At 50.5% G+C, this 26,341-nt stretch overlaps 7 protein-coding genes across 7 annotated transcripts; 4 read left to right on the top strand and 3 right to left on the bottom strand.

The window, feature by feature from the left end:
* Positions 1 to 4,222: 4,222 nt before the first annotated feature.
* UCRPA7_4571 (putative glutathione s-transferase protein) lies at positions 4,223 to 5,128 on the bottom strand (the record flags this gene model as incomplete). The annotated part of the gene is made up of 1 exon (XM_007917122.1): positions 4,223 to 5,128. One exon carries the CDS (start codon positions 5,126 to 5,128, stop codon positions 4,223 to 4,225), a length of 906 nt encoding a protein of 301 aa, XP_007915313.1.
* A 3,752-nt stretch (positions 5,129 to 8,880) lies between these two features.
* Positions 8,881 to 10,587, top strand: UCRPA7_4572 (putative nucleoside protein; the record flags this gene model as incomplete). Its single annotated transcript, XM_007917123.1, has 3 exons — positions 8,881 to 9,279; positions 9,348 to 9,858; positions 9,911 to 10,587. The coding sequence occupies 3 exons, from the start codon at positions 8,881 to 8,883 to the stop codon at positions 10,585 to 10,587; spliced, it is 1,587 nt and encodes a 528-aa protein (XP_007915314.1).
* Positions 10,588 to 12,325: 1,738 nt separating this feature from the next.
* Positions 12,326 to 12,883, top strand: UCRPA7_4573 (putative dna mismatch repair protein msh-2 protein; the record flags this gene model as incomplete). The annotated part of the gene is made up of 1 exon (XM_007917124.1): positions 12,326 to 12,883. The coding sequence occupies one exon, from the start codon at positions 12,326 to 12,328 to the stop codon at positions 12,881 to 12,883; it is 558 nt and encodes a 185-aa protein (XP_007915315.1).
* Positions 12,884 to 13,229: 346 nt separating this feature from the next.
* On the bottom strand, positions 13,230 to 13,763 carry UCRPA7_4574 (putative multiprotein-bridging factor 1 protein; the record flags this gene model as incomplete). Its single annotated transcript, XM_007917125.1, has 2 exons — positions 13,230 to 13,538; positions 13,599 to 13,763. 2 exons carry the CDS (start codon positions 13,761 to 13,763, stop codon positions 13,230 to 13,232), a joined length of 474 nt encoding a protein of 157 aa, XP_007915316.1.
* A 4,469-nt stretch (positions 13,764 to 18,232) lies between these two features.
* UCRPA7_4575 (putative duf636 domain protein) lies at positions 18,233 to 18,975 on the top strand (the record flags this gene model as incomplete). The annotated part of the gene is made up of 3 exons (XM_007917126.1): positions 18,233 to 18,353; positions 18,605 to 18,813; positions 18,895 to 18,975. The coding sequence occupies 3 exons, from the start codon at positions 18,233 to 18,235 to the stop codon at positions 18,973 to 18,975; spliced, it is 411 nt and encodes a 136-aa protein (XP_007915317.1).
* A 437-nt stretch (positions 18,976 to 19,412) lies between these two features.
* UCRPA7_4576 (putative collagen-like protein mcl1 protein) lies at positions 19,413 to 20,225 on the bottom strand (the record flags this gene model as incomplete). Its single annotated transcript, XM_007917127.1, has 1 exon — positions 19,413 to 20,225. One exon carries the CDS (start codon positions 20,223 to 20,225, stop codon positions 19,413 to 19,415), a length of 813 nt encoding a protein of 270 aa, XP_007915318.1.
* Positions 20,226 to 21,378: 1,153 nt separating this feature from the next.
* UCRPA7_4577 (putative beta-ig-h3 fasciclin protein) lies at positions 21,379 to 22,448 on the top strand (the record flags this gene model as incomplete). Its single annotated transcript, XM_007917128.1, has 3 exons — positions 21,379 to 21,968; positions 22,108 to 22,236; positions 22,298 to 22,448. 3 exons carry the CDS (start codon positions 21,379 to 21,381, stop codon positions 22,446 to 22,448), a joined length of 870 nt encoding a protein of 289 aa, XP_007915319.1.
* Positions 22,449 to 26,341: the final 3,893 nt, after the last annotated feature.

The raw sequence follows: 26,341 nt of genomic DNA on the forward strand, positions 1-26,341 counted from the left end.
TGGTGCCACCAGGTGTCTCTGGAGCAGGGGCCCCGAAGGACTGCTCAAAAGGATTGGGCTCCAGGTTTAAAGAGCCGCCTGGGCCTGTAAAGAAGTCAGGAGTGTTCGCGGCAGATTGCTGTTGGCTAGGTCGAGGGGGAGGAGCGAGAGGTTTGGCGGGCCCGGCAGTCGCTGAGGTATCGGGCTTCAAGGCGGCGTCGTGCTGTTTAGGGTCGGTTTGGGCATCTAGGCAGCGTTGTTGGCGACGTCGTCCTGCGGCAGCGGCGAGGGCATACAGAGGTGTGGTGTGTGTGTGTACATGCGCGCGAGATAGAGAGAGCAAAGAGAGAGGGGGAGCTAGACTTACCACTCTTGGGCGATGATGTCGTGTTGGATTGTTTGGGGGACTTGGACTCGCGTCTGCTCTCGGCGGCCGGCATTGTGACGACACACTCGATGATGATGTATTATATTTTGCCTTGTGCAATTCGACGACGCCTCGTTCTTGTGGGGAAAGGTACGGGAAGGAGAGATGGGAAAGTTAAAAAAGCCAGATGAGGTCACAGGAAGACACAAGAGGCGCTGCGACGCTATTGCATTGCCTTTCTGCGGTAACGCAGTCGGGATTGACACTCGAAGGTGGTTTTGCTGGGGGTGATGTTGTGTGGTATGAATTGAAGGGAAAGACGTCAGAGACGGGCGGTCTTGGGTTATGACGCAGAAGGCAGGAGAATAAAAGGAAGGGGGAAAAGGCGGCGCTCTGGGGGGGGTCGGTGCGTGCAGGTGCGACCAGACGGCCCAGACATGGCAAAGCACCTTGCCAGCCTGCCAGCTAGGCAAAAAAGGACAACCTACGCACGCCAGAGGGGGCACGCACAGAACGGCTCGGCCCACTTTTCCTGAGTATGTACTTGGTACGTACCCTCCCTTGCACAGTGCGCGGGTTTTCTCTCTGCTAGAGAAGGAAAGAAGGTCCGTGACTTGGGCATGCTCATTGTTTTTCAACCACCCAGCAGCCACCCCAAATGCCAAAATACTAGAAATCCCTATTACAAAGCAGGTTGTCCGCTGTATCAGCTACTTGCCTACCCTCCATCAATCCAATATCGAGCGAGTGGTCTGGGCCTGAGAAATCATCTTCGATCTCACGGCTATCGCGTCCTCGGTCCACGCAAATCATGCGCTCCATCTACCACGCTCTTCCTCGCCGTTCCCCCAAGCTCGCCAAGTCAGCAAGCACCTACTACGGAAATCGCGTCTACTGACACCGTAAGCAGACGAGGAAAAGGGAAAAAAAAACGGCCGCGATCAGGCCAGTCCACACTGTCCCCGCTCCACTTGCCCACTTTCTTAGCTCCCCCGGACGTCGACGCTACCTTAAGTTGGTAGCGTTACAGTGCCTACTACGGCAGTCGCACACATGGCGTTGGAATGCGCCCTCTTGCGGGATGTGAACTTGTAAGGGGGCTGCAAGTCACGAGAAGTGTCCAGCCATCCATGATGATAAGGCTCGGTGAACAACAGCGTTGGCAACGATTCACGTCCGACTTTGTTCAGCCCTGTGTGCTCTTCACCTCTAACCTTTTCATGCTGTCTTCAGCATCCGTACCATAGTCATAGACGCCAGAACTGGCCCTAGATATGCTCCAAAGGTGTGCTAAGATGAACCGACTATAACGAATTTATCAACCTCGTCGCAAGTACATCCCAGACCACCAACTTTCTTTCGCTTTTCAAAGAGCGTGCCGGGCTGTCTCGCCTCTGTGAACAGGTACCTTGCAAGTGATGCACACCGTCATTCCTATCGGTAAGAGGCCGATGCCACACCCTTGGCCTCCTCTCCAGGGGATACATCCGTTTTAACCGTGTCGTAAGGAAGCGATGCAGGTTTGGAAACGCCAACGGAAGATCTCACGCCCAGACTGAACCACTGAGAGCAGCAGACGAGAACGACGGTACTTTCGTGGCAAAATGGATCGGGGCTCTCTTATCGAATGAGATCATGAGTCTTGCCAATAAATGGCCCCGCTCTGCAGCGTTTCCAAGCTCGACCCCCCCTGACCCCCTTTGCAAGAAATTGCGTCAGACACTAAACCGACCGGGATAGTGTGACGAGCCAGTTTCCCGCACCGTTTCTCTCTGCATCGCCGTTTGGGTGTCCTGATCGATGCATCAGGCGCATTTCTAATCAGAATGTTGCTGCTCTCTCTTTCAACATCAAGTACTTAAGACATACTATAGTGGAGAGAAGATCGAAAGAAACCTCCTTGCGCAAGGAGAGCGAGATCTAACATGGCCCGGTCTATTCGTCCGGTCGCGTCGGCCTGGGATGGACTTGAGTTTAGATAATTAAAGCATGCCACACTGGCCGAAATTATCGACCGCCTCGTTGCGGTACGGCTTGCAGGCTGTTACGTCATGCAAAGTCAGATTCTCTACGAAACACGGCAGAAGGAAAAAGGATACATCAGCCACAAGCGCGAAATCAGTGTGCGTTATTCAATGCTTCGTGATAGAGGTTGAGGCAGTTTCTGACTCTATATCAACTCTATTCTCTCCTATGCATTCCCACGGGCTCCTGTATATCTCATCGGGAGCAATTTCGACGCGCTTGCAGAAATTCGCACCATGGTAACGTTATCGTGGGGACGGAGAAGAAGCACCAAAGTCGCACTGTGGGGGGCTTTGACTACCACCACTGTTGTCGCAGAATGACGACATCATTTCCTCTTTTCGCACCCAGTCCAGCCCGTCGTCTGGCGTTTTCCCTCTGCATCAACAACTCGTAACGGAACGTAACGCCAGGTGGCGCTGAGATGCCGTCCTCTCTCATCACCTGCAGGACTTCAGTCGCCGACAGAAAACAGATGCCCCTAGTTGTTTCCTTTTCCCTAGTCTAGCCAGCCTACCAGCAATGCTATGCCGTTCCTCATAGATCACCCAGACACGCCAAGTTATGCTACTTTGCACGACTTCAATAGTATCGGTTCGTGTTGCCGAAATTTCTACGCGTTTGCTTGACAGTTTATCTTGATGCTTTGTCCTTGCATACTACTTAGAGTAGTCAAACGTACTTACTACTGGCCGAGAAGTATTCAACCAAAAAGCTCTCTTACATTCACGGATAATCCAGCTACCCGTTTTGGATGACTGGAAACCGCTATGAATTATTGGCATGCTGGATCGTCCCAATATTCCACCTCCAAACTGCTGCTTCCCTTCTGAGGGCTACTTTTCGTTGTTGGAAGTTAAGACAGATCAGAGTTATCACATTTGGGTTCCTGAAAGCCCCATATTTCTTGTCACTCTCCACTTTAGAAGTGCCGCACGACGTCAGGCCGTGCCTTGTCATAATATGCACATCGATGTTCCGAGAAGCTATGGCTTGAAGTATCCCAACGCACCGGCGCCTCTCCACCTGCAGCCCACCCTCCTCCAGATAGCAGATCTATCCGAGATTTGCTTGTCGTCATTCCGCTGCCCCAAACTTATTCAGACGAAGCACTAACCCGTCTCCGCATCAGCCAGCACAGTCACTACGATGCTCTCTGTGGACTGGCTTGAGATGACAGAACGTGTACGAAATAACAGTTTGCCTACTAGCAAAAGTGCATCAAGACGAGCAATCTTTTCTCTTGGTTACCAGTGTTGGTTATCAATGTTGATTACCAGTTCATTACCAGACTTGTTACTATCATTGTACTTCAATTGCAAGCTGTGACTTTCGTTTTCGTCAGGCACCTTGTTCGATCCGAGCTGTGAAGCTCGGTGGCGCCCGGAACCTCCAAGCAAGTATCATGTGATCAATAACACCAGTTGATCGTGTCCGTCACATCACTGTTGACTCTATGATATACTATATTTTCTATGGACACTTCAAATTGAAAGTAAAGAGCACAAATCAGAGAGCACTACTGTTGTCAAATACGCGATACTCGCCCATGTTCATAATATTCGACGTTGCTCGCTTATAACTATTTGCCATCGCCACCAACGGGCTTTACTCCTACTGCGAAGACCGAAGTTATTCAGATACTCGACTACCGTTCATGCTTTCGACTAGTTTGCCTAACATTTCCTGAGACACACAGCATGAAATGTGTAGCGCGACACAAACGTGCATTAAGATGAACACCTAATATCGTTATGGCCTGCCCGAATATACTCGCTACACATATCAATCAAACTTTCTCAATTGAACCCGCCCAGATGGCAATGGCAGGTTAGGTTTAATGTGAAGAGCTCATAATTTCAAGCTTGAAACCCTGTCTGCATGGCTGATTCTGAATCCGTGCCTTGGGGCGTGGACTCGCACGCCCTGCTTAGGTGAGGTATCCGGCTGTGTCTCGTAGACGACCTCCTTTCCGTCGAGTGAGACCAAAAGACCGACGTCTCTATGTGACGACCCGGTATCTGTAGGCCAAACCGTCACAGGCTCTCCTCTCTTCAGGTTGTGAGCCCGGGTTAGCGGGTCACTTGGGTCGACTTGACCATCTGGATCACTATAGCCAGAGTTCAAAATCAGTTCTCTCGCCTTGTCTCCCGATATATCAAGCGGCTTCGGTTGGCTTTTCTTGGCCGCAGACACGGCCTTCTGGAATCTATTGATCCATGCATAGACTTTAGGAAACCGCTCGGCCGAGACCTGGTCAGGAGGCAGTGCGCCCGGTATGCCAGCAATCCAGTGGAGTGGCCACACGCCTTCGATATCAGCCAAACTTGGCTGGTCGGTCTTCAAGATCCAGTCACGACCATCAGCTAGGAGCGTCGTCTCGAGGAACTCCATGGCGTTCCTGATCTCGTTGATCGCCTCTGGCTTCACGACAGTCCAGTCATCTCGGGACCAGCGCCTGCCGTTGTTGAAGTCAATTCGGTCCTTGCCGAACGCCGGATCCTTCAACATTGGTAAATCGGATGGAAGTAATTGCGCCGCGCGGCTGAAGATCCCGCCATCAACGGCAAATATCTCTAAAAGCTTCTCGATGGCTTTTCTCTCCGGCCCGTCAGCGCCAAGCTTGGGATTGGATACCTCGAGCTGTTCCAATTTTTGGATGATCAGTCGAGTATCTAGGTAAACATCTTGTCCAGTTGACAAGACTGGGATTCGCCTGTAGTTGATTCCCAGCTTGGCGAGATCAGGACGAGGCATGATGGGCGGTTGTAGCTGTTTGCAATTAGCCCTCATGTACCAAATCACATGGGTCATCCTGCGTCGGCTTTTCACTCACGCATTGCTGATACGGTATGCCTCGAAGGGTCAGATACCAGACCACCCTTCTCGCGAAAGGTGAATAGGCATAATGATACAAGATGATTGGTTTCGTTTCAGGGGCCATGATTATACGGGTGCTTATGGTCGGAGCTTCTGACGCCACCAAGATATAATTTCAGTTAAAAACGAATGACTTGCGATAAGAATATGATTTGGAAGAGATGAATTAGATGATGCGGATTTCTGGCTCATCTTACTTACCCCGTGCCTCGGCTCCACGTTAAGCCTCCCGGGACCGTGGAGCGGGGTTCACCTCCCCACTGACGGCCGACTTACACCGCAACGATACCTAGGTAGCCAAGCATGCGGTCTTTGGTAGGGCGCACTCGGCTAGACGGAGATGCACGTCTTGGAATATCAAGCATTACTATTAGCTTTTTGAATATGATCCGTGTTGAACGTGGCGTATCATAATCACTATTGTGTTCCGTGAATCGGCAAGATCAACCAAAAATCAGGCAACTTCGCATTTACAGTGATAAGCTGATGATATACAACTCGAATACTTCCACACCCTACATTTATATTCAATTATTGAAGATCTCTTACAGGTGCCATTGGTCTTTTCATCAACGAGCAGTCTGCGGGGAATTAATCTATATTTACTAGATCGTTAGGTTTATTGCCTTTGCTCATCTTGACAAGTTGGGATAATAACACCTGTTTGTTTCCAAAGGACAACTTATTACCGTTGTCTACCTTGACAAGCTGGAGTAATAAACAGCTATTTACTTCCATAGGACATCTTCTCATCACTGGTGAACCAATGATGCTCAGTTAATCAAGCTCTTTGAAAGACGGGCAGTATCTGCAAACACCCCAGAATGATCGGTACTGAGCCTATCCCTAAGTTATATGCCATTATATTCATGTAATATCTCTCTGCCGTACCGCAGTATTCTTCACCCCGTTGGCATATACTTACTGAAGTAGTTCATCATACAAGGCTTTTCGACTATCGTATCTATTTGCAGGCTCACTAGTCCTCAGTAGGTGCGACGTCTTGTCTGCTGTACAATTCTGTTCAGAACTACATTCGTTTGGGTGTAAGTTGAAAGGCGACAGGATCTCCGTCACAAGCCTCATGACTACCTCGGTGATCTTTGAGTGCGTGGTAATATGGACTTTCGAGGCCTTCTTAGCAAGTGGCCGAGGTCGGGCTGTGTACACGCTGCGATGTTTCGGTCAAAATGGGACAACCTACAAGAAAAGATATTTGGCGGTTTTACATTGACAGGTAGTCAAGTAGCCACGGCGAGTACTTGACCAAAAGTCTAATTCTAATCCTTATACGAGCTCCATGTCGCACTTCTGACAGTCTCTCAAATAAGTGATGAAGGATGCGAGGGATGTGCGCATCACTGTGAGGCAGAGCATCCCATTGTAGATTCGCCAGGTCGACTTTTTGCTCTTCACATTCCTTTTACCGGAGAAGAGCCAGCTAATTATAACGACTTGGAACAAACTTGTGACTAGTATTAGTCCAAATCACAATTATAGTAGATGTCTTCAATTGTTCTACTAGAGTATCAGTTACTCACCCATGAGAATTGTTCTTGGATTAAGCTGCTCAACAATCTGCTCATATCTATAGCATTTTGAACCCAGACTGACGTGTCACGTCTGCAAAGAAGATTAGAAGAAAGACGGACATTGAAATGAGTCGAAACCTTTCGTGGATGATTTTAGAAAGGTCGTTACCGCCTTCTGAAGAACGAATTGGCACTGTCGCCTGTAAGTGCAGTTGATGTCACATAGTTAGGTTGCACGACTATGAAGTACGCCGTCACGATGACAACTTCAGTAACGAATATTCTTAGCATCGAATTATTAAAATTAGCTTTTTCTAGATACTGTGAAATCTGATGTGTCAACTTCAATCCCAGCGAGGCCCGAACTCTCCTCCCAGTCATAACCCTTGCAGACTTGCTCCTAGCAGTTTCTCAAGGACAACTTATTTGCAGAGGGCAACGATGCTGTTCTCGAGGTGGTAGTTCCAGATTAACAATCAGTTTTTCTGCGCTCCTTAAGTCTGCGGGAATAATGGTCGAACAAACGCCAGTGTTTAGTTTCTGCGGAATTCGCGAGATAAGTCTCGTCCATAGGTCTTCGGTCGAGGGAGTAGCACGCTCGGACGACAAAAATCACTCCACCAAGAAGGTTGTACCGTAATCCGGCGGCGACGCAGCCAGCCTCAGGTAGTACAATAGAGCTGTACCCAATAGAATACGATGTTCATGGGTGAATCTCATATGCCATGATGAGCCGTAATGCTCAATTTAGATAGTGATCAATTGGTAAGTGAAAGGGATCCGCATTTTGGAAGACCTTGTGAAAAGTGTACCCTGCAGGGTATGTAGTCGCTGGATCTGTCAAGTTAAGTCCTTTATATATATGTGAATACTTCAGGAGTACCCATCCTCGCCTAAAGCAGGTAAGCGTATTTAGTCTGAGCTCGTTGTCTTGTTCGCAATTCGCCTTGATATTTGGGGCTGTATTTGAACGATATGTCGACACATGGTTTGCAAGCTACAGGACCTAATTGAAAAGATGCACTCAAATCCAGACTCGTTGAGATAGTCACCTTTCGAAACATATACCTGTCAGTAGTCATCACGGTGCAAAAATACACAATTTGGATACTGATAGGCAAGATTACATCCAAACCTGACTTGATGACTTATAACACTTCACTCCACCAGGGTGTGTACTGGAGGTTAGCCTGTAACGAAAAGCGCTAGGGGCTTGCCAAGGAAGCTTGGTACAGCGCCAAGGAGATGGGAGCGGCATCTAGTAGGAGCCGCGATGACTTCCTTTCACTTCGTCTCAACACATGCAAGTTCCCTATCTAAAGTGATAATCACTCTCGTAATAAAGCCTTTACCCGACATGTAAGCAGCAGAATAATTGCCCAGGTCGGGTGTACGCATCGTATAACCACGGGCCGCCATTGGACCCAATCATTTCGAGCATGTCGACTAGCGTAAGCTGTCAGATAACTCATTATGATAAGCCCTGGTTTTGAAAGACCTCCAAAGAGCTTTCTAGAGTAAAGTCATTGAATACCACATAACGATCATGTGTTATCAATGGAAGCACGTTTCAGCTTACAACCTCGCTATCTCAGTGGCTTGTGAACGACACGCCAACCGAGTCAGATAGCAGGGCAACCTTTTCCTGCTAAGATGATGTGGGCCATTAGTACACCCACACACGAGCCATTCTTGGCCTTTTCCAGAACATTTTTAGGTCGGCAATTGGGGCGGGAAGCAGATTCTGCACGAAATTTGAGTGGTTCGACGCCTCGCCCGATAAGCCTAAGAGATGCGACCTAACAACAGCTTCCCGAAACGGTCTTGGCGTCCGGACAGACTCCGGGGCCTTGTGCGCTCTTTGCCCTAGATTCCACCCAACGAGACGGCTGGGCCGTCGGTCGAGCTGGAGCTAGACTCGACAATGGGGCGATCACCCCGAGGGTGAGGTGGGTTAGGGAGTGAGATAGCTGAGTAGGAAAATCTTTATAATGGGTTGTGGCTCTATCTTCCCCAGTGCTTCTATCTTGCTGGCTTGTTCTGGCTAATCTTTCAATCCCCGTTCTAGTCTTTCTGACTTGCTTCGATTGATTCAAGATGCCAGCCAACATGGAGGACAAGCGTTATCTCGAAGAAGAGAAGATCGGCATCGAGCCTACACCAGCTGTCGATGTCTCAAGCACTGAGCAAGAGGTGCCGCCTTATCTACGAAGTGCAAGCAAGCATGGCTTCCTCGGTCGCCTGCGCTCTTTTGAAGAGGCAATGGACCGCCGCCTCGGTGTTGAGTCGCATGGAATTGCACGAAAGCGACCTGAAGACAAAGATCCACAGTTCGCTGTTTGGCACAACCAGGCAGTTATGTTTTTGCTATGGATGTCTGCGACTATGAACCTCAGCTGCTTTGCAACCGGCTTCCTGGGCTGGGAGTTCGGCCTGGATCTGAATAGAAATATCGCCATTATTGTCTTTGCAACACTGCTGGGCAGTGCTGTCACTGTGAGTTTTGCTCTGAGACTAACGGAGAGAAAGGAGGGGAACAATCACTGAACATGATCGCGATATAGGGATGGTGTGCCACTATGGGACCAGGAACTGGTCTGCGTCAGGTCTCAATTTCGCGATACTCCATGGGATGGTGGCCGTCGAAGGTGATTGCTGCCCTGAATGTCGTCGAGCAGGTCGGTTGGTCATCCGTCGGCTCCATTACTGGCGGCTTGGCCCTGTCTGCGGTCTCCGATGGCAAGGTTGGATCTGAATTGGGTGTCACGATTGCTGCTGTTCTCGGTTTTGCTATCTCTTTCGTGGGCTTGAAGGCAGTCTTCCAGTATGAGAAATTCGCTGGCTTGGTGCTTACCGTAGTCTTCATCATCATGTACGGCGAGGCAGCGTCGTCGGCGGATGTCAAGACAAAGACGGAATTGACAGGTGCTACACTGTCTGGCACCGCCCTGACACTCTTCGCTGTGATATACGGGTCATCAGCATCGTGGTGCAGCATTGTTGCCGATTATTATGTGGAATACCCTGTCAGGACATCTAAGGTCAAGGTGTTCATCCTGACAACCCTGGGGATCGGTGAGTTTCTTCCATGCGCTGTGCAGGCCTCCCTCAACTAACGATCTTATAGGCTTACCAACAATGTTTGGCATGATCCTTGGAGCTATTTGTGGATCTGCTCTCAATAACAAGGAGGACTGGGCAGCGGCATATGATGAAGGCATCGGCTTCTTCATCCAAACGGCCATTCATCCTACGGGCTTCGCGAAGTTCCTCCTGGTCATATTGGCTCTTTCCGGAATTGCCATGAATGCAGTGGCCCTGTATAGTGCTGGGCTCTCTGTGCAGCAATTTGCACGACCCCTGGCTGTTATTCCTCGTTTCATTTGGACTACCCTGATGTTCGTTGCCATCATTCTGCTTGCGCTGGTTGGGCGGGATAAATTGTTGACCTTCCTCGAAAACTTCTTGAGCTTGCTGGGCTACTGGAACACGGCCTTCTTCGTTATACTGTTCACCGAACACTACCTGTTCCGAGCTGGCCATAAGGGTTACCAGGGATATGATCTTGAGGCGTGGAATACACCAAGTCTGATGCCTGTGGGCTATGCTGGAGGGTTGGCTTTTGCGGCTGGTATTGCCGGCTGTGTTCTGGGAATGAGCGAGACGTGGTATGTCGGTGTCCTGGCTAAGAAGATTGGAGACCCGGCTTTTGGCGGTGATATTGGAAACGAGCTAGCTTTCGTCTTTACTTTGGTTGTCTATATCCCTGCCAGATGGGCTGAGCGCAAGTATACAGGGCGGTAATTAACGCAAGCAAGTGTTTGATCTTCATTTATGGAAATTAATCAAGAATTCAATATTGCGCAATCAACTAGTCTAGTTTGTAATCGCAAAATTTATCAAGCACAATGATGATAACGATGAAAGGTTGTGTTGCAGAGAATCCTTTCTTAACTTGCGAGAGTTTTTAAAGAGAGATTACAGACTCAACACAATGGCAGATATTGCAATTCTACTCTAGGACCTTGATTGCACTTGGTGTTAAGGTGATAAATGTAGACGTTAGCCAGAGAAAATGTAACTGTTCCCTCGCGGAGCCTCCAGTGTGGTGGTTGTCAATTGCTTTGCAGTTGAATAAAGGAAGAGTTTATTACTGGGACGAGTGGGCTACCTTAATAACCGGCTCCCAATGGTAATCAACGGGCTGGCATCGCCAACTACCTTCGTTGACTACGGAGTAAAGTCGCATTTGTAGAGGCGTTGACTACCTGGCCCGCCTGGTTAGGAAGAAATACCATCAGTCTAGGTAGCGAATCGCATTCACTTATTTGCATTGATCTCGAATTTGGTGTTAGTAGGAGAGTGATTGGTATGTGCTGGGGTATTGCGGTCAGTGGGGTCAGGGTCTGGTCGGACACGCCCAGGTTGCTTCCTGCCACCAGAATAAACCACTTAACGCGTCGACGCGATGAGCGCGTTAGCTCCACCAACCCAAAGCGGGCCTTCCCTTTGCATGTGCCTATATCTCCCACCTCACAATCCTCCATCGTTCTTGCCCATTACTTTCCCAGACAAACCATTAAGCAATCGCGACGTCGTTCTTACTCTGGATGAAACATTTGTCAATCGCAACTGCCAATTGTCTGTATCAATACGAATAGTATCAAAGATGCCGAGCGCAACCACCAGCCGGCGCTCTACGCACCGGTCAACTAAGGTCAACAAAACCGCTCCTGCCGGCGTTTCCAAGCGCAGTGCAAGTATCAGCACCTTCGCCCGAGTCTCGAAGCGCAGCACTATTGAGAAGGAGCTCGTCGAGAAGATTGCGGCCGTGGAAGCTGTGCAAACCACATCAATTCAAGTGCAGCAGCCGCCATCCAGCAAGAAGCGCAAGGCAGTTGCTGCCCCCGAAGCTGAGGAGCCTTCGACTATCGCAATCAACGCGAAGGAGACTCGTCAGACCTTAGCACCACGAGGCGCCTCCAAACGAGCATGTAGACGAACCGAGAGACAGTCGACTCCAGACGTGGAATTTTCAGGAACCCTGCTTGAGCGGCTTAAGCTACAATCGCCTCAGTCAACACGCACCTCGTCGCCAATTACAGCGAGCACTCCAGCAACTTCAGTTGTAGACTCAGACGGAGACATCGATTGCGATGTCACACTACCTCAGGAACTCGTCGATCTTGTCAACCTCCACATTGCCTTTTTTAAAACGTTGGCACTTCACTACGCCCACAATGGCACCAATTCCCCAGTCGATCTCCGAGTCATATCTCCTGGCATCACAAGAGCATGGGGAAAGAGGAAAGTGACAATGGAAGATATCCGTCGTTGTGTGGGGATTCTTGGTGCAGCATCCCCAGTCTTCGTCGCTGACTACGGACGAGGAAAGCTGTGCATCGAGTTACATGTGGAACACAGTGGAAGACCTCTTAACGATAATGCCCTTTCGCAAACTTTTGAGCAGAATCTGCAGACTCGGTGGTCAACTCAAGGATCAAAGTCTTCCGACATGGTCTTGTTCTTACGCGGCCTGCCGATGGCCCCTATCAAAGCATGCGAGTCTGCCATCAAGGCCTCTTCTATGCTAGCCAAGGGTCAAAGAACTCTGCAGGAGCTGAAGAACGGCATTGTTATCAAGAAAGAGGAGAAAGAAACCAAGGCACAGGCACAGGTTGCATCGACACTGAACCCGGATGGGTCAAAGATGAGTCTCCTCGACCGCATCCGATATAAGCAGCTTCAACAATCACAGGAGCCTTCTGGCCCCTCGAGAGAGGAGCTGGAGAGACGCGCAGCCCTGCAGAGAGTCGATGATATTGCAGCGGTAATTTCAATGCTATGCAGGGCGACCTCGATGGGACAGCAGCGCATTTCCTTCACCATGTTGACATTACTGCAGAAGTTGAAGGACTCGCTGCGTCTGCCGATTTCTCGAGAGGAAGGCACTGCCTGTATCAGGATTCTGGCAAAGGAAATTGCCCCGGAGTGGATGAGAGTTGTAACAATCGGAGGTAAGGAGAACGTGGTTGTACAAGTGAATTTTCAGCCTAGCAAGGCTGTTATTCAGGAACGTGTCAAGGCTGTTGCCGCATAATTCCCATCGTGTAACAAGGAGATGAGGACATAGAGGAGACTTGGATCATACTGTTGGTCATTAGCATGATGGAGGAGCCTTGTTTGTAAAGCATAAGCATTGGTCACGGAGTCATAAGAGTTGCGTGCATTACACAATTGATAATTCATAAATCAGATTCTATTTCCTGTGAGAACCTCTATGATCGTCAAGCCATGACTGCCCCATTGGAAAGCCTGTTCACGCTATGCAACGAGGACAAAGCGTCTTCGTATCATCCTCCCCAGGCCCGAGGCTCGTACGGCCTAGCCCTGATGTGCAAAATGATGTGTAAAGGAATAGAACCATGCCGCCGCCGTGGGCTGGCTTATTTGGCCTTCTTCTCGAACTTTGGCTTGCCAATGTCGCTGCCACGCAGCTTGACGTTGAGCACCCGCTCCATGGCGGATAGGACCTTCTGGTCCGGCGCAGCCGTCCCCCGCTCGAAGTCGGCGACGACTGTGGGGGTGGTGTTGCACTTGGTGGCCAGGTCCTTCTGGGTCATCTTGGGCTCCATCTTCTGCCGTGTCTGCGAGATCACATCGCCAACCTCCTTGCCGATCGTCTTGGGCTTGACAATGTCATCGCTTCGGTCGACCTTGGTCAGGTGCTGACCCTCAACGGCGGGTTTGGATGCCTACAAAGTTGATAGATCAGTATACTGAGCATGCTGAGGTGGGGTCCAGATAGTACATACAGAATTGCCGGCGGCATACTTCTTCTCTGTGGCGATGACGGAGCCGCTGCGGGCTGCGGCATTGATGGCGCTCTTGCCCCTGACGACAGTCTCACGCTGGGATGCGCCGCCGCGCGCCTTGCTTCCGATCTTGGTGACCTGGTCCCAGTCGGCGTTCGAAGACATCTTGACGAATCTGGTAGTGGGGTAGTTGAGAGGCGGTGAAAAGTGAGTGTGCGGCGTCAGCGAAAGGCGATCGTGGCTCTTTACGGTGCAGACGGTGAGAAACGACGAGTCGTTGGTGGCCGTAGGATGTTGGTGAGGTTGTGGGAGTGTGATTGTTGGTGTAGTGATCAAAAGTGTCGTGTGAGTGCGAAGTTAAATAAGTTGCCGATGCAGATGGAAAGGGATGGAGTTCGGTGGATTTGGCGCTTGTTGAGTCAACCGGGGAGCTTGCACCAAATCCTGGGTAGTAAGGCTGTGTTGTGCACGCTGTAAAACTTGGAAGGCCTCCGCTTCAGCCACATGGGAGGCTGGTGGCGGGGTTCTAGGCGGGTCCTTCAGCTCGGAATTGAGGCTTCTTAATGCCGGCTGGCAGGCACTGCGCACGCACTGCAAATAATTCACTTCGATCTACTCAATGGGTCGATGATGCATGTGCCTTCGTTTCATCGGAGGGTCGGTGATCCGCCGTGATACTGCAACCGCAACTCCATTTACTCGACAGACAATTTGCAAACATAGCCTTTGTAACAACATTCAATGGCTGGTTTGCATATTGATTATTCCAAGGGCTGCTATCACCCGCAAATATTCGCACCATTGCGATGATTTCAATACCAGAGTCATGGTTTGCCCTGCCATTCCTAATTAGTGTCGCCTTTTATGGCTTCTTTGGCAGGACCTCAGATGCTATTTTACTCTTAATATTGATATCCTTCCGAGCCATGCCAGCGGCATTAGAGTATTCAGGCCTCACTTTCTATAGTCTTGCCAAATCTGCCATCATAGCACTTTCGACTAGTGTCGTCCTTCTTCAGCTTGTTCGAGCAACATGGCCGGGAACAAGGCACTCAACAACTCGAGGACTTGGACGTATTCTCCTGTTTCCTTCAAGGACCACTCATTCTAGAATGTTCCCCAAAAGACATTCTTTCTCGTATTCATACCTTGTCGTGGGCATTCCTGTCGGCTGGGAAGGAGTCGCTGGTGGCATGGTCTCGTCAGGTGTGGAGAGGAGCACAAGCCTCTTCTCTTGGTTTTCCTTGAAATCAAAATTTCGAAAGGGCTGGTACGATGTTGATGCAGCTGACTATCTTGAGCGAGGCAACAGAGAACTCGGCCTGCGAGGAAAGCTGGACGCCTATCTTAAATCGCAGGTGTGTACCGCCAATATTGATATCTGATCGAATTCTGACTTCTCAAATTAAGGGCGTGGATTCTGCGTTGTACCCTCATGCATACTTGGTCACAGCTGCACGATTTCTGGGCTATCATTTCAATCCAGTCTCGTTCTGGTATCTATACGCCGCAGACATGAGCCTTGCTGCCATGATCCTAGAAGTAAACAATACATTCGATGAGAGGCGAATGTATTTCTTAACTCCCAATACGCCAAGCCGAGAAAACGAGATCAAAGATGCCAGCCGTGCTGAAGGAGGGCTTTTAAGAGAGAACCAACCTTCTGCAAATACAACCCCTGAACCAACGCCAACTTTCAAACAGGCGTGGCCCAAGGACTTCCACGTGTCACCCTTTAATTCGCGAAAAGGCTCCTACTCTCTGAAAGCCAACGACCCATTGAAGACGTTGGTTGATGGAAGCCCGTCTATAGACTGTACGATTAATTTGAATTCATCCAAGGGACATGGCAAACTTGTAGCACGGCTCTTCACTATGGGACGGCCCCAAGATCCCGCGACCATGACGATGCTACAAAAGGTATCGTTCCTTTGCACATGGTGGTGGGTTGGATTTGTCACCTTCCCTAGGATTGTGAAGGAAGCTGGAGCTTTGTTCTTCAAGAAGAAGCTCCACGTGTGGTACAGACCCGAACCCCTGAAAGAAAGCATGGGTCGGAATGCGGATCCGACCGAAACTCAGTTGGAGATGGTCTTCCGACGATACCTCCGTTACATGGTCGAACAAAGTCATGCGCCATTGATAGTCAAATATGTCCCAAGCGGTGTCTCCGAATCCTTCAAGGAGTTGATGCTCTCGCACTCGGCAAAGAGCGACGCAGGGACCGCCGAGGCCGAGGAGGTAGAATTCAAGGTATTGACGCCCGTCTTCTACTCAAGATTTGTCGGTTACGCCCATGATCTGGAAGCCTTCTTCTCAGAGCTACGAGAAAGCGGCACGATCTGGATATCTAGACCAGATCTGTTGCCGAAGTTGCTCTTTAAGAAGCCCTCAGTGCCGCTGAATACGTCTAGTTATGTTGACTTTGCCTACTTCAAGGCGATTCAGACTCTTCGACGAAGACCGGAGAGAATTGAGCGGCCCTTGACTTCCAGTGCACCCACACGTGCACTGAGTACGACAACCGCTGACATCCGAGATTTCCGGCTTTCTGCCATGGACGCCTTTGTGCTGGAACAGGCTACTACCGATATGAAAAAGACGTACAGGAGATCTGTACTGAAACTGTTCCTCGCCGATAGAATTGCCTTGGGAAGTGTCTCTCTACTGGAGCTCGGATTTCTCGTGGTTCATGGAATAGTGGCTTGGGTCATTTCGACTACATTCCTGCAGACGATTACTCAGATAAGGACTTCTGACTAGGTTACATGGACTTAACTGGTCGTTGTTAGCGAGTTTCTACCGTGAGACCACATGAGGTCTTACCAATACGCCAACATGTGCGGAAGCCGCTGATGGGCTGGCAATATTTCTGGAAAGTGGAAGTACGAGCCAGTTCAATCGCTGTGTGAGAATGGAAATGCCTGCTCTCTACACGGAGGTATTTGAAATAGCAAAGTCAGCTACATGATGTTGCAAGAGAAGCGGGAGCCGAAGGTCCGAGAGACATGTCGGACCTTTCCCCCTTGGTACCTTAGATCCTTCAAAATGAGTCACGACAATACTTTTGTTCCTCTTGTGCTGCATACTGTGATCGAGAAATAGTTGATGGGTACGACGAGCGTGTTTGAGCAGTCGAAATTGTTGTGCTTTACCCAGAGACATCACAGCCAAATCTTAGCAGAAATGCCCGAATGGGAAGCCCAAGCTGCGCTGATTCGCTCAACTTACAACTCCAATTGCTTGCCGGGTCAGAAAGACAGGCTGCATCTTCCCACATTCGGAACTTCTTAGCGCACCCGCGGTAGGCTACCTGGCATGGCTGACTACTAAATGGCGCCTGCAGGGTAGGTTATCTTGCAGGACCAGCGTCATCGAAATTCCAAATACAGCCCCTGGCCCAGTAGGTAAGCTCCACGAGCTGTGCTGGTGAAGTGACGGCGCCGGCGGGGTGAGGGTACGGCGGAAAAGCTCATGACAAATAATTGAGCCCCACGTTGAGGGGTAGCTCCTGTATCTGGTCTCTGAGCTAGAGTAAAGATGGTTGGTTGTAGGTTACTGCTCTGTCCTCTTCACTACCTACCTAGGTAAGGTTGACAGCCAATTCAATTCAATGTAGGTGCTTCCTCCTACAGTACGGGTTGTTATCTAGACTTCCCGCAATTGTTTGATGTTCCACATGTCGATCCCGCAACCTGTCACTAGTATCAAATTCTCCTGTAGGCTCCTCTTTTGGGGGGTCCGCTCTGGACTCTGGAATTCCAATTAACCCAGCCCAACCTCTCGTAAGCAGCTTCGTGAAGGAAGGTGGTCTTTGAATGAAGGATTGTGAGCTCCTTGAAGCTGTGGAGCTAGACTTGGCGTGCTTCTACGGCGCTGGTTTCGAGAGTGATGCCCCGCCGAGGACTGCCATGGCGAAGTTTCGGTGGTCCGGGGCCCAAGTTCTGATGCAAAGTTTCGTAGATCTCAAGTATCATGGCGATTGACAGTGAAGGCTTGCCAGGCCGTATTTACGAGTACACACGCATTGGAAGGAAGCTTGATGGGCACAGCTAAGCGTCTTGGGACCGAGAAGATAAGATAAGATAGATGAGGGAGGTTACGATGCTTCACCTGAGGGATAACATGACGGCCATGTCAACGGACAGAGCGTTCTGTCTACCTGAGTCTAGTTCACCCACCACCATCTTTTGAGGCGTCCCTTGGTGTGGTCAAGCGCAGTCATCAAAGTGGACGCCGATTGCTAGGTATTTTCATCATAGCGTCGGATCACTTACATCGCGGTTCCACAATTGCCCACATGCAAGACGCAGCAGGATGGGGAAAGGCAAAAGAGCAAGACAGCTGGAGCTCTTCTCCCCCTCCCGCCCCCTCAGGGCGCCTCCTCTAGAAATAATAATGATAATTATATCTGCCCATCCCATCCTATCCCATCCGCTCTAGCCACCCGCCTGGCACTTACTTATTTAAAGATCGACAATTTCTCCCGTTTCTAATCTGGTCAACTTCCCATTTTCAATCCTTACTCAAAACCCAAGAGCTATACTCGATCGTGCCACGCCGTACATACCTACGTCATACACAAGAGCTCAGCAGCGAAACACCGTATCCCGTATCTCCTCACAAAAATCAAAATGGTCCTCTCCGGTCACTGCCTCTGCGGTGCTGTCACCTACAAGATTGACGTCGATGCTCCTCTCGTCACCGGCTATGACCATTGCGATGACTGCCAGCGACAGAGCGGCTCAACCTACTGTGAGTTGCGCAAGCTTACCCGATTCCTTCCCTCTCTTCACCTTCAGGATAGTCGATGCGATGCCCCGCCCCCGCACTTCAGCTCCCTCACTACCTTTCCTTGCCTTAGCTGGACAGACCGCCACCACTGATCTCGTCACGGCTCTGCGAGGACAAGGGTGCCGATTGGCTCCATGCGAGCGCAGTCACCGGTTTCATTGCATCTCCAGCCAGAATCCTATGTGAACTGACGTGGCTGACTCGACCGATAGCGCTGGTCTGCGTCGTCCCCAAGGACAAGGTGAACTTCTCCGGCCCCATCAAGAGCTACGCAAAGGCCGGCAGCTCTGGCAAAGACGTGCATCGCCTGTTCTGCTCCGAGTGCGGTTCCCCCATCGCCCACGACCCCGATGCCGCCCCGGAGATCATTGCGATCAAGGGTGGCACTCTCGATTCTGACATCAAGAAGACCCTGAAGCCGGTGAGTTTGCAATCAATTCTCTCAAAAATAAAATACAATGTTCATGAAACGAATTGCTGACTGCGTGGCCCATTGGAACAGGACACCGAGATCTGGACCGTTGGCAAGCTCCCTTTCTGTCAGGAGCACCTCGCAAAGCCCTTCGAGCACATGCCTGAGTAAATGTGCTTCGAATTGGTACAATGGTGAAATAAAAAGAATTGACTTGCGGGATTGCGTTTAGACGTTGGGACAAATAGGAGATCCGCACACAAGTTGCTAGGTCAAAGGCCCTATTCCAAAGCGTAATTATGTGGTAGATCCATCTCATTAAGGAGGTAGACAAAGCTGACGCTTTCAACCCCAAAATTAAATATCCATTACTCCATGCTCTAGCATTTACATGTTCTTGTCATAAAAACGTCCACACCTGGCCCCTGTGCCTCTCAACATGCACCATATGAAACTCCTTTCTGTTTACAATGAAGTGCTCAACATTACTCTTGTTCAACTGACATTAGATTCGAGGTAATCCTTCAAGCAACTCGCAGACGGCGATAACACAAGACACTGGCATCTTGGGACCCGATCGACAAACGGCGGCCAGAAAGCAGAGTGACTCAGTACATCGCCCCAGCAATGGCAAGACCGACCACTCCAGCGAGCAGGTTGCTACCTACGCCCGTCGGAGCCGCACCATTACCAGCAGCTGTCGTCGTGGATGATGCCGAGTTGGCTGAAGCAGAGGACGCCGTCGAGCCAACATCGCTGGCCGTTCCGGTTGCTGACCCACCCGTCGCCGTCGTCGTAACGCTCTGACTCTCTGTCACAAGCCCGCCCGTCGCCGTGGCAGCCGTTTCGCTGCCGGTGATCTTGCCCGGCCCCTGCGATCCGCTGGCGGTGTAGTAGAGGCTCACGGCCGTCTTGCTGACCGCGCGATCGGAGCTCACGGTCGCGCCCGTGGTCGGCTGGGTCAGCGTATTGGCGATCTCGGAGAAGAGGCTGGCGAAGGGGGCCGTGGGCGTCGCCGCGCCGCTCGACGTCAGGAAGCCGCAGAGCTCTTGGCTGGCGCTGCTGGCGACAGAGAGGAAGAAAGCCTCGTCCCGTCCGGAGCGCTGTCCGTGCAACTCCAGACAGTCCTGACACGCATTCCATTCGGCAAAGTAGCTCCCTCCGCACATACATTGCGCATGCGCAGCGATGTACAACGGTTCAGTGCCGTTGGGGGTACACAGCGCCTCGATGTTCTCGATGGACACGCATGGCGGGACTGGCTCGTCGGCGCTTGTGGAGGGCTTGCACACCTCGTCGGCATAATCCTCGTCGCGCCGGAGCAGGCGCGGCGATGATAGCGAGGATGCAAGGGCCGATTGTGAGCTTAGCAGCAGGAGCGCAAGAGCTCGGAGGCTCCGGGACGAGACGGATTGGCGCATTTTGTGATCGGTATGAGACTAGATAGGTGCAATTGACGCGAGAGCTCTGGTTTTATTGACGAACAGGATGTCCCTGCACCTCAACTATATGAGCAGACGACATTGGGGTCCCCCGGGTTGTGCCTGTTCTGCCTGACTCGACGGAGGCAGCAATAGCGGCACAGCTAATTGTCTGGGCCAAAAGTGTAAAAGGCGCCGAGAGCGAGGCCATCCCTCCGAAATGTAACATCGTGAAAGGAGCTGCCCCTTACCAAAGCGAGTAAGCTTAAACACCCTACTCTTGGCCGGCCTTTTGCCCGTGCCAAGATCCGATTGGTGGTCGACGGCTCACGGCACTCTACTCGACGACCAACAATGGTGGGAAATGATTGTTTGGAAATAATGAAGACAGACGGTTTAGCCGCATTGACTTTTCGGAAATGTCAGCCGAGATAGCGGGATCGCGATGTTGGTTTGGAAAGTATGACTGTGGAATTGACTCTGCATCTAATACTTCAAAAGCGTCTGATATCGAATCGTGGAATACCAGCTTGCTCAATATGCTGTGTCCAATTAGAAGAGTACCGAAAGATGTAAATTGTTCAAGAATTTTCTGCAAGTGAGTTGAAGCTTGATCAGCTCTACAGCAGACAACTTCCCCAGTCCTAGGCCTTCACGAGCGCCTCATACTCAGTGTTGCGCGTCTTGGCATCGGTTGAGCCAATGGCGGTGTTGCCATTACTTACGAGCTGAAAAGCACAACGCCGGTCAGCAGCTAGGGCACACTTACATCTCTTGTCTTCAACGGTTTCTTTGCACGGTTATGCCTTGAATGCGTAGTATTGTACGCCACCACCCGTTGGTCGAGTGTAGGTGGTGGCTTCATTGAGAGAATGTGGTGGCTGTGATTCCCTGATGCCATTTGTCGTCCTCCCTGGTCGTCTAGAAGCTGATGAAGCCATTGCGTATGATTTTCCAATGGGTTGGACCTCAGCCCTGAAGCTTGCTTCGCGTCAACAAGTTTTAAATAGCTGATAGTCCCTCAAAGCTAGGTAAAAAGGTGTTTCGTACAACGTAAGGCTCTTAAACATCGCGTAGCTGGAACTCACCTCAGAATCTAGACCCGAAATAGCGGCTTCAACTGTATCATAAAGCTTCTACATTCAAGAGCACGATGCGGTTGGATAGACTCTTTGCGAGTGCTTTGTGTCTTTCGCAGATTGCACACTGCCAGATTGGTGCCGACTTGGGAACGACTATCGCAAAGTACCCAGAACTCAGTCAGTTCGGCAAAGTGCTCAATGATAACCCTTCCCTGACATCTGTGTTCCCGGCCAATACGACTCATGGGATAACACTGCTCGTCCCAAATAATGATGCTTTCGAGAAGCTCTACAATGAGACCGGGGTGTCTATCGAAGGCATTGGCAACAAGCGACTTGTCTCCATTTTGAAATATCATATCATGATGGCGAATTTGACGAGCCAGAACTTCACGGACTCGCGTGGTCTCACCGTACCTACGCTGCTCAGAGAAGAGCAGTATAACAACCGGACTGCTGGCCCAGCTCTTGTTGACAAGTACGGCAAAGATCCAGCTCAGGGGCAAGTCGTCTACATTTCCAAGGATCCCATCAACCCTGCGAAGCTGCGGGTCAGACAGAACACGAGCAATGTCAGCCTCAGGGGCGGTCTTGGGAGTGTTGCGAGTATCGAGCCCGTGAATGCCCAGTGGTCTCTGGGATATATCCAAATCACAGACACGTAGGGAACAGGAAGAAATCAGCTTGTGAAGCTCCGTTGTTGACAATCCTCACAGCATTCTGACACCACCAACGACGTGTTCCACTACGGTCCGTAGCATCTCAGGAGATTTGACTGGCCTGGACAACGCTCTCAACAGGTCTGCGTTATATCCCGTGCTCGATCACACACCGAACGTGACATGCCTGGCTCCGAGCACCGGTGCCTTTCAGGATGCTGGCAGTCCGGATCAGAATCTCAACCAGACGGAATTGAAGAACGCGCTCTTGTATGTTTAAGTGCTAGGCCTGAAGGGCTATAGAGGCTTTCTGACTGATGAGTTCAATTAGATTCCATACACTGCACGAAGTGGCGTACACAGATTATCTTGTCGACGGCACGAGGCTCGAATCTGCTGCCGGTTTGGATGTCCTGGTGACGATCAAGGGAAATGACATTTACTTCAATGATGCCAAAGTCATCAGTCCTAATGTCCTGTGAGTTGTGATAATACAGTATGACGGATGTCGATTGACAGATTTCGCGCAGGACGAACAATGGTCTCATTCATGTCTTGGATAAGGTCATGTCGCCCCTGAACGAGACAGCAACTCCAACTCCGACCTCGACCACAAGCGGGAGTGGAACGGCTGGCTCTACGCCATCGGCTACCAATAGCGCAACACCATCGTCGACCTCGAATGCCGCGAGTATGTTAGGAGGTGACCTCGCTTTGCCAGGAATACTGACATTTGCCGCCGGTTGGTGGACCTTCTTTTGAGCAGTATGGACTTGGCTCAGCAATAAAGACAAGACCTGTCACTTGCTACTGAATATACGTTAGCTTATAGGATTGAGAAGGAGGCAACCAAATACTTCTTAGGTCAACAAATTACCATAGCCATGGTGTTCTAATTTCTAACGGAGCTCGATCTATGAAGTCGATTTGTATTGACAAAAGCAGCTGGACTCTTCTCCCAACGCTCTCTATATCTACATAACTAAGATTAAAGCAATAATTCTTGCCATGCATTAGGTCGTTAGATCATCGTAAATCCAAATGCAAATGCTAAAGCGGGTATCATCAAGGTTGTCATCATCCTGCTTTTCCCTACGCTGGCCCCGGATGTGCCTGGAAGCTCTTTCTGCACTGTTGCCGTCGCGCTCGCCGTCACAAGCGTACAGCTCGCTGTGCCACAGTTATACCCACTGGGACAGCAGCCCGCTATAGGCCCAGCTTCCGAACCACAGAGGAACCACCCATTCGCACAGGTGGCGGAGGTTGACGACGGGATATCGGTAACAGGAACGACCACCGTGACGCCACTCGATATGATGGTCGTTGAAGAAACTGGTGGGCATGATGTTGTGGAGCAGTCTCTGCCTGTTTGGCAACAGCCACCTCCTGCCGTAGCGAGGCAGCCATAGTACCCGGTTGGACAGAACCCGGAAACTGACGAACTTTCTGACGAGGAATCCTCCGTCGTAGAAGATGTCAGAGTTGGCCGAACTGGTGCACCTGGGCCAGTTGTCGTAGAACTTGTGGACGTCTCGCTCGGCGTCACCACCTGGGTCGTGGTTCGTGTGGCTGTACTCTGCGATGGCGTCTGAGTGATAGTAACTGTGACTACGACAGTTGTTGGTGATCCTGAGTCCATAACGGTGGTCGCAGTACTCGTCAGAGTGACCAATGTTCCTGTAACCTGAGTCGTTTGACTCCGTACGCCTAGTCAAGTTAACTGAGTGTGCTATGGCGCGATACCGATCGCGAGAGAAACTCACATCCTACTCCCTCACAAACGAAACCATCGATGCAGCAGCCGCCTCCCATGTCGGATGGACAGCCCACTTGTGACCCAGAGCAAGCAATCGTTCCGCCGCAAGATGAGCCAGATGGACAGCAGCCTACTGGCCCCAGGCCGGTGTCCTCTATCTGGACGCATGTTAAGCCAGATTGACAACAGCTGTACGGGTACCCGATAGCCGAGCAATCTGATGTTCCTGTTGGGCAAGAAAATTGCCGCCGCTCGAGTCTGGCGAGTGCACTCGCTGCCCTCCGGACCAGATCCCACCCCAGTAGTCCTTGTTCGCCATGTAAACTCGACTCGAAATGCGGCGCGAATGGTGGTCGGTAAGGTATAGCAGCCGAGGAGTTTGCTTCTAGTAGTTTCGCTTCCTCTGGACTGAGGAGCCCACTAGCAGGAACCGGCGCTCGAGGTTGGAAAACAGCTTGCGCGATATTGTTGTCGCCTCCGAATGCGCAGTATTCATGAAGGAACTTCTCACCCTCGTCCAGGCCCATCTTCCGGATCGCAGTGGGAAGCCGCTGTGCAGATGCGCTGAACTCATTGGCCTCGGCTTGGGATATTACAAGTAGCAGGAGAGGGCTCGGAAGCCCAAGGATATGGCGGAGGAGTCGCATTTTGGAAGCTTAGGCAGGAGCTTGCTCTGTTTGGCACCTTTAGTTTGAAAGCTGAGGTGTAGCTTGGTGACGCTCAATAGAGCTCTAACTCCGCCCAAATCAGTAGTTGCGAAGGCCAATGGACGAACCCAACGACAAGGACTGTCAAGAAACGAAAGCTTTCAAAGGCATGATCGAGCACCGAGAAGGAAACCCAGTTTCACAAGCCTACGATACTTGACAAAGTTAGGTCATGGTAGCAGGATGGCTGCAGACCCGGATTACCGAGTGGCTGGGAGATGAGCCAGGGGATCCTGGTAACACATCACTAGGAAGCTGCCAATCATAGAAAAGCAGTTTCCAGGCATTGCAGATCCAAGTACGAGTCGCCGTCACAGCGGATGAAAAGAATGAATTGTTTGGGATATAAATTTTTATTTTGAAGGTGCAAATCAAGCGTTCAAATTACAGAACAATCCAGTCATTTTGGAAAGGTGGAAGCTCAAATTAAGTCGATTTGCGATCTTGTCGAGTTGCTCGTAAGACCTTTCTAACAAGCGCACACTTCAGATCTTTGACTGATTTCCGTTTACCTTCCATGCTCCTCCCAACTTTCTAGGGAGGCGATGAAATGTCTGCTAAGTTATATATTTACAACCAACCGATTGTCCTCCGTAATATAGAGTAAACGAAATAATTTAGCATACACGGATAGCTTCCAAGGTGAGAATAGCCTAGACATAAAAGACGCTTAGTCCAGATATCAGGGACAAAGTTGTCAATTGCGACTCAATTGCGCTTGAGGTATTGGTAATGAAGGAAGTCGATGGCAAAATATCTGACATCTCACATTATTGAGTATTACATTATTATACACGTGTTGTCTAGTATATACATAGGGAGTTGTGGGTTTTATATCAATTATGTACATATGGGCCAGCTGAAAGATTCCCCATCACTGGTTTTCTCTAGAAAAGTGCGTTCTCCTCTTTGGTACGGACTAATCGAGCCCTTTCCTGCCCTCTTAGAAATGAGGAGCATAGTAGACCCGTCGCTACACTGACGTTCAGGCTGTTAACAAGGGCTGAACCTGAGTTGTTGGGAATGTTGACCTCAACATCGGCCTTGTCTCTCAAGATTTTGGATAAACCTTCTCCCTCACTACCAACGAGGAGAATGCATGGATCTTTCGAAAGGGGATCGGACTCCTCCACCTCGAGCGTGTCAACTTGTGAGCGACGTTTCGACCGTGAGCTTGCAGGAACAGCAGCATAAACTTGCCATCCAGCTTTCCTTGACTCAAGGAGAAATCCAGCGGGCGACTCAATTGAAAAGAGGGTCAGAGTTTCTGACGCTCCTGCGGAAGCTTTGAGTGCCACTGGCGTGAGAGAGGCCGAGTTTTTCTTTGATATAGCCACAGCACTAACCCCCAGGAAACTTGCTGTTCGAAGTATAGCACCAAGATTCCCTGGATCCAAAACCTGGTCTAGAACGAGCACAAGCGGTTTATGTGTCCTGGAAGATGTCTTCATGAAGTTGACAGCGCCGTTCACTTGCGCCTCCTCATGAGACTGGTGCCCAAGAATGAGACTATAGCCCGGCTTATCCTCATCTGTCGAAACGGGCCCGAGTCCACTCAGAGGAGACTGCGGAAGAGGCGATGTCTCGAGTATGTATCCATTGTGAGGCCGCCCTCCGCTCATTTTGTCCATCATCCGCAAGCCCTGCTCCTCTACTCTGATAGTTCTTACGCCCGATCGCTCTGCCAGCTTCTCAATCAGGCGGTCTTGGACAACCTTTTGGCGATTGGACCCGCTGTATACGTAGAGATTGTATAACTTCCGACGACCGGCTCTGAGCGCGGCTTCGACTGTTGAGGTCCCATACAGGAACTGGGACGCGGCTGTCGTGTAGGGGATGGATATCGGGTCGTCCAATTGCCTCGGTTTCCGGTCTTTTGACTGCTCTGAAGCTCTGGGCTGCCGCATCACTT

This window comes from Phaeoacremonium minimum, assembly GCF_000392275.1.
Source record: "Phaeoacremonium minimum UCRPA7 unplaced genomic scaffold PA7_03_scaffold_351, whole genome shotgun sequence".
Taxonomy (NCBI): Eukaryota; Fungi; Ascomycota; class Sordariomycetes; order Togniniales; family Togniniaceae; genus Phaeoacremonium; species Phaeoacremonium minimum.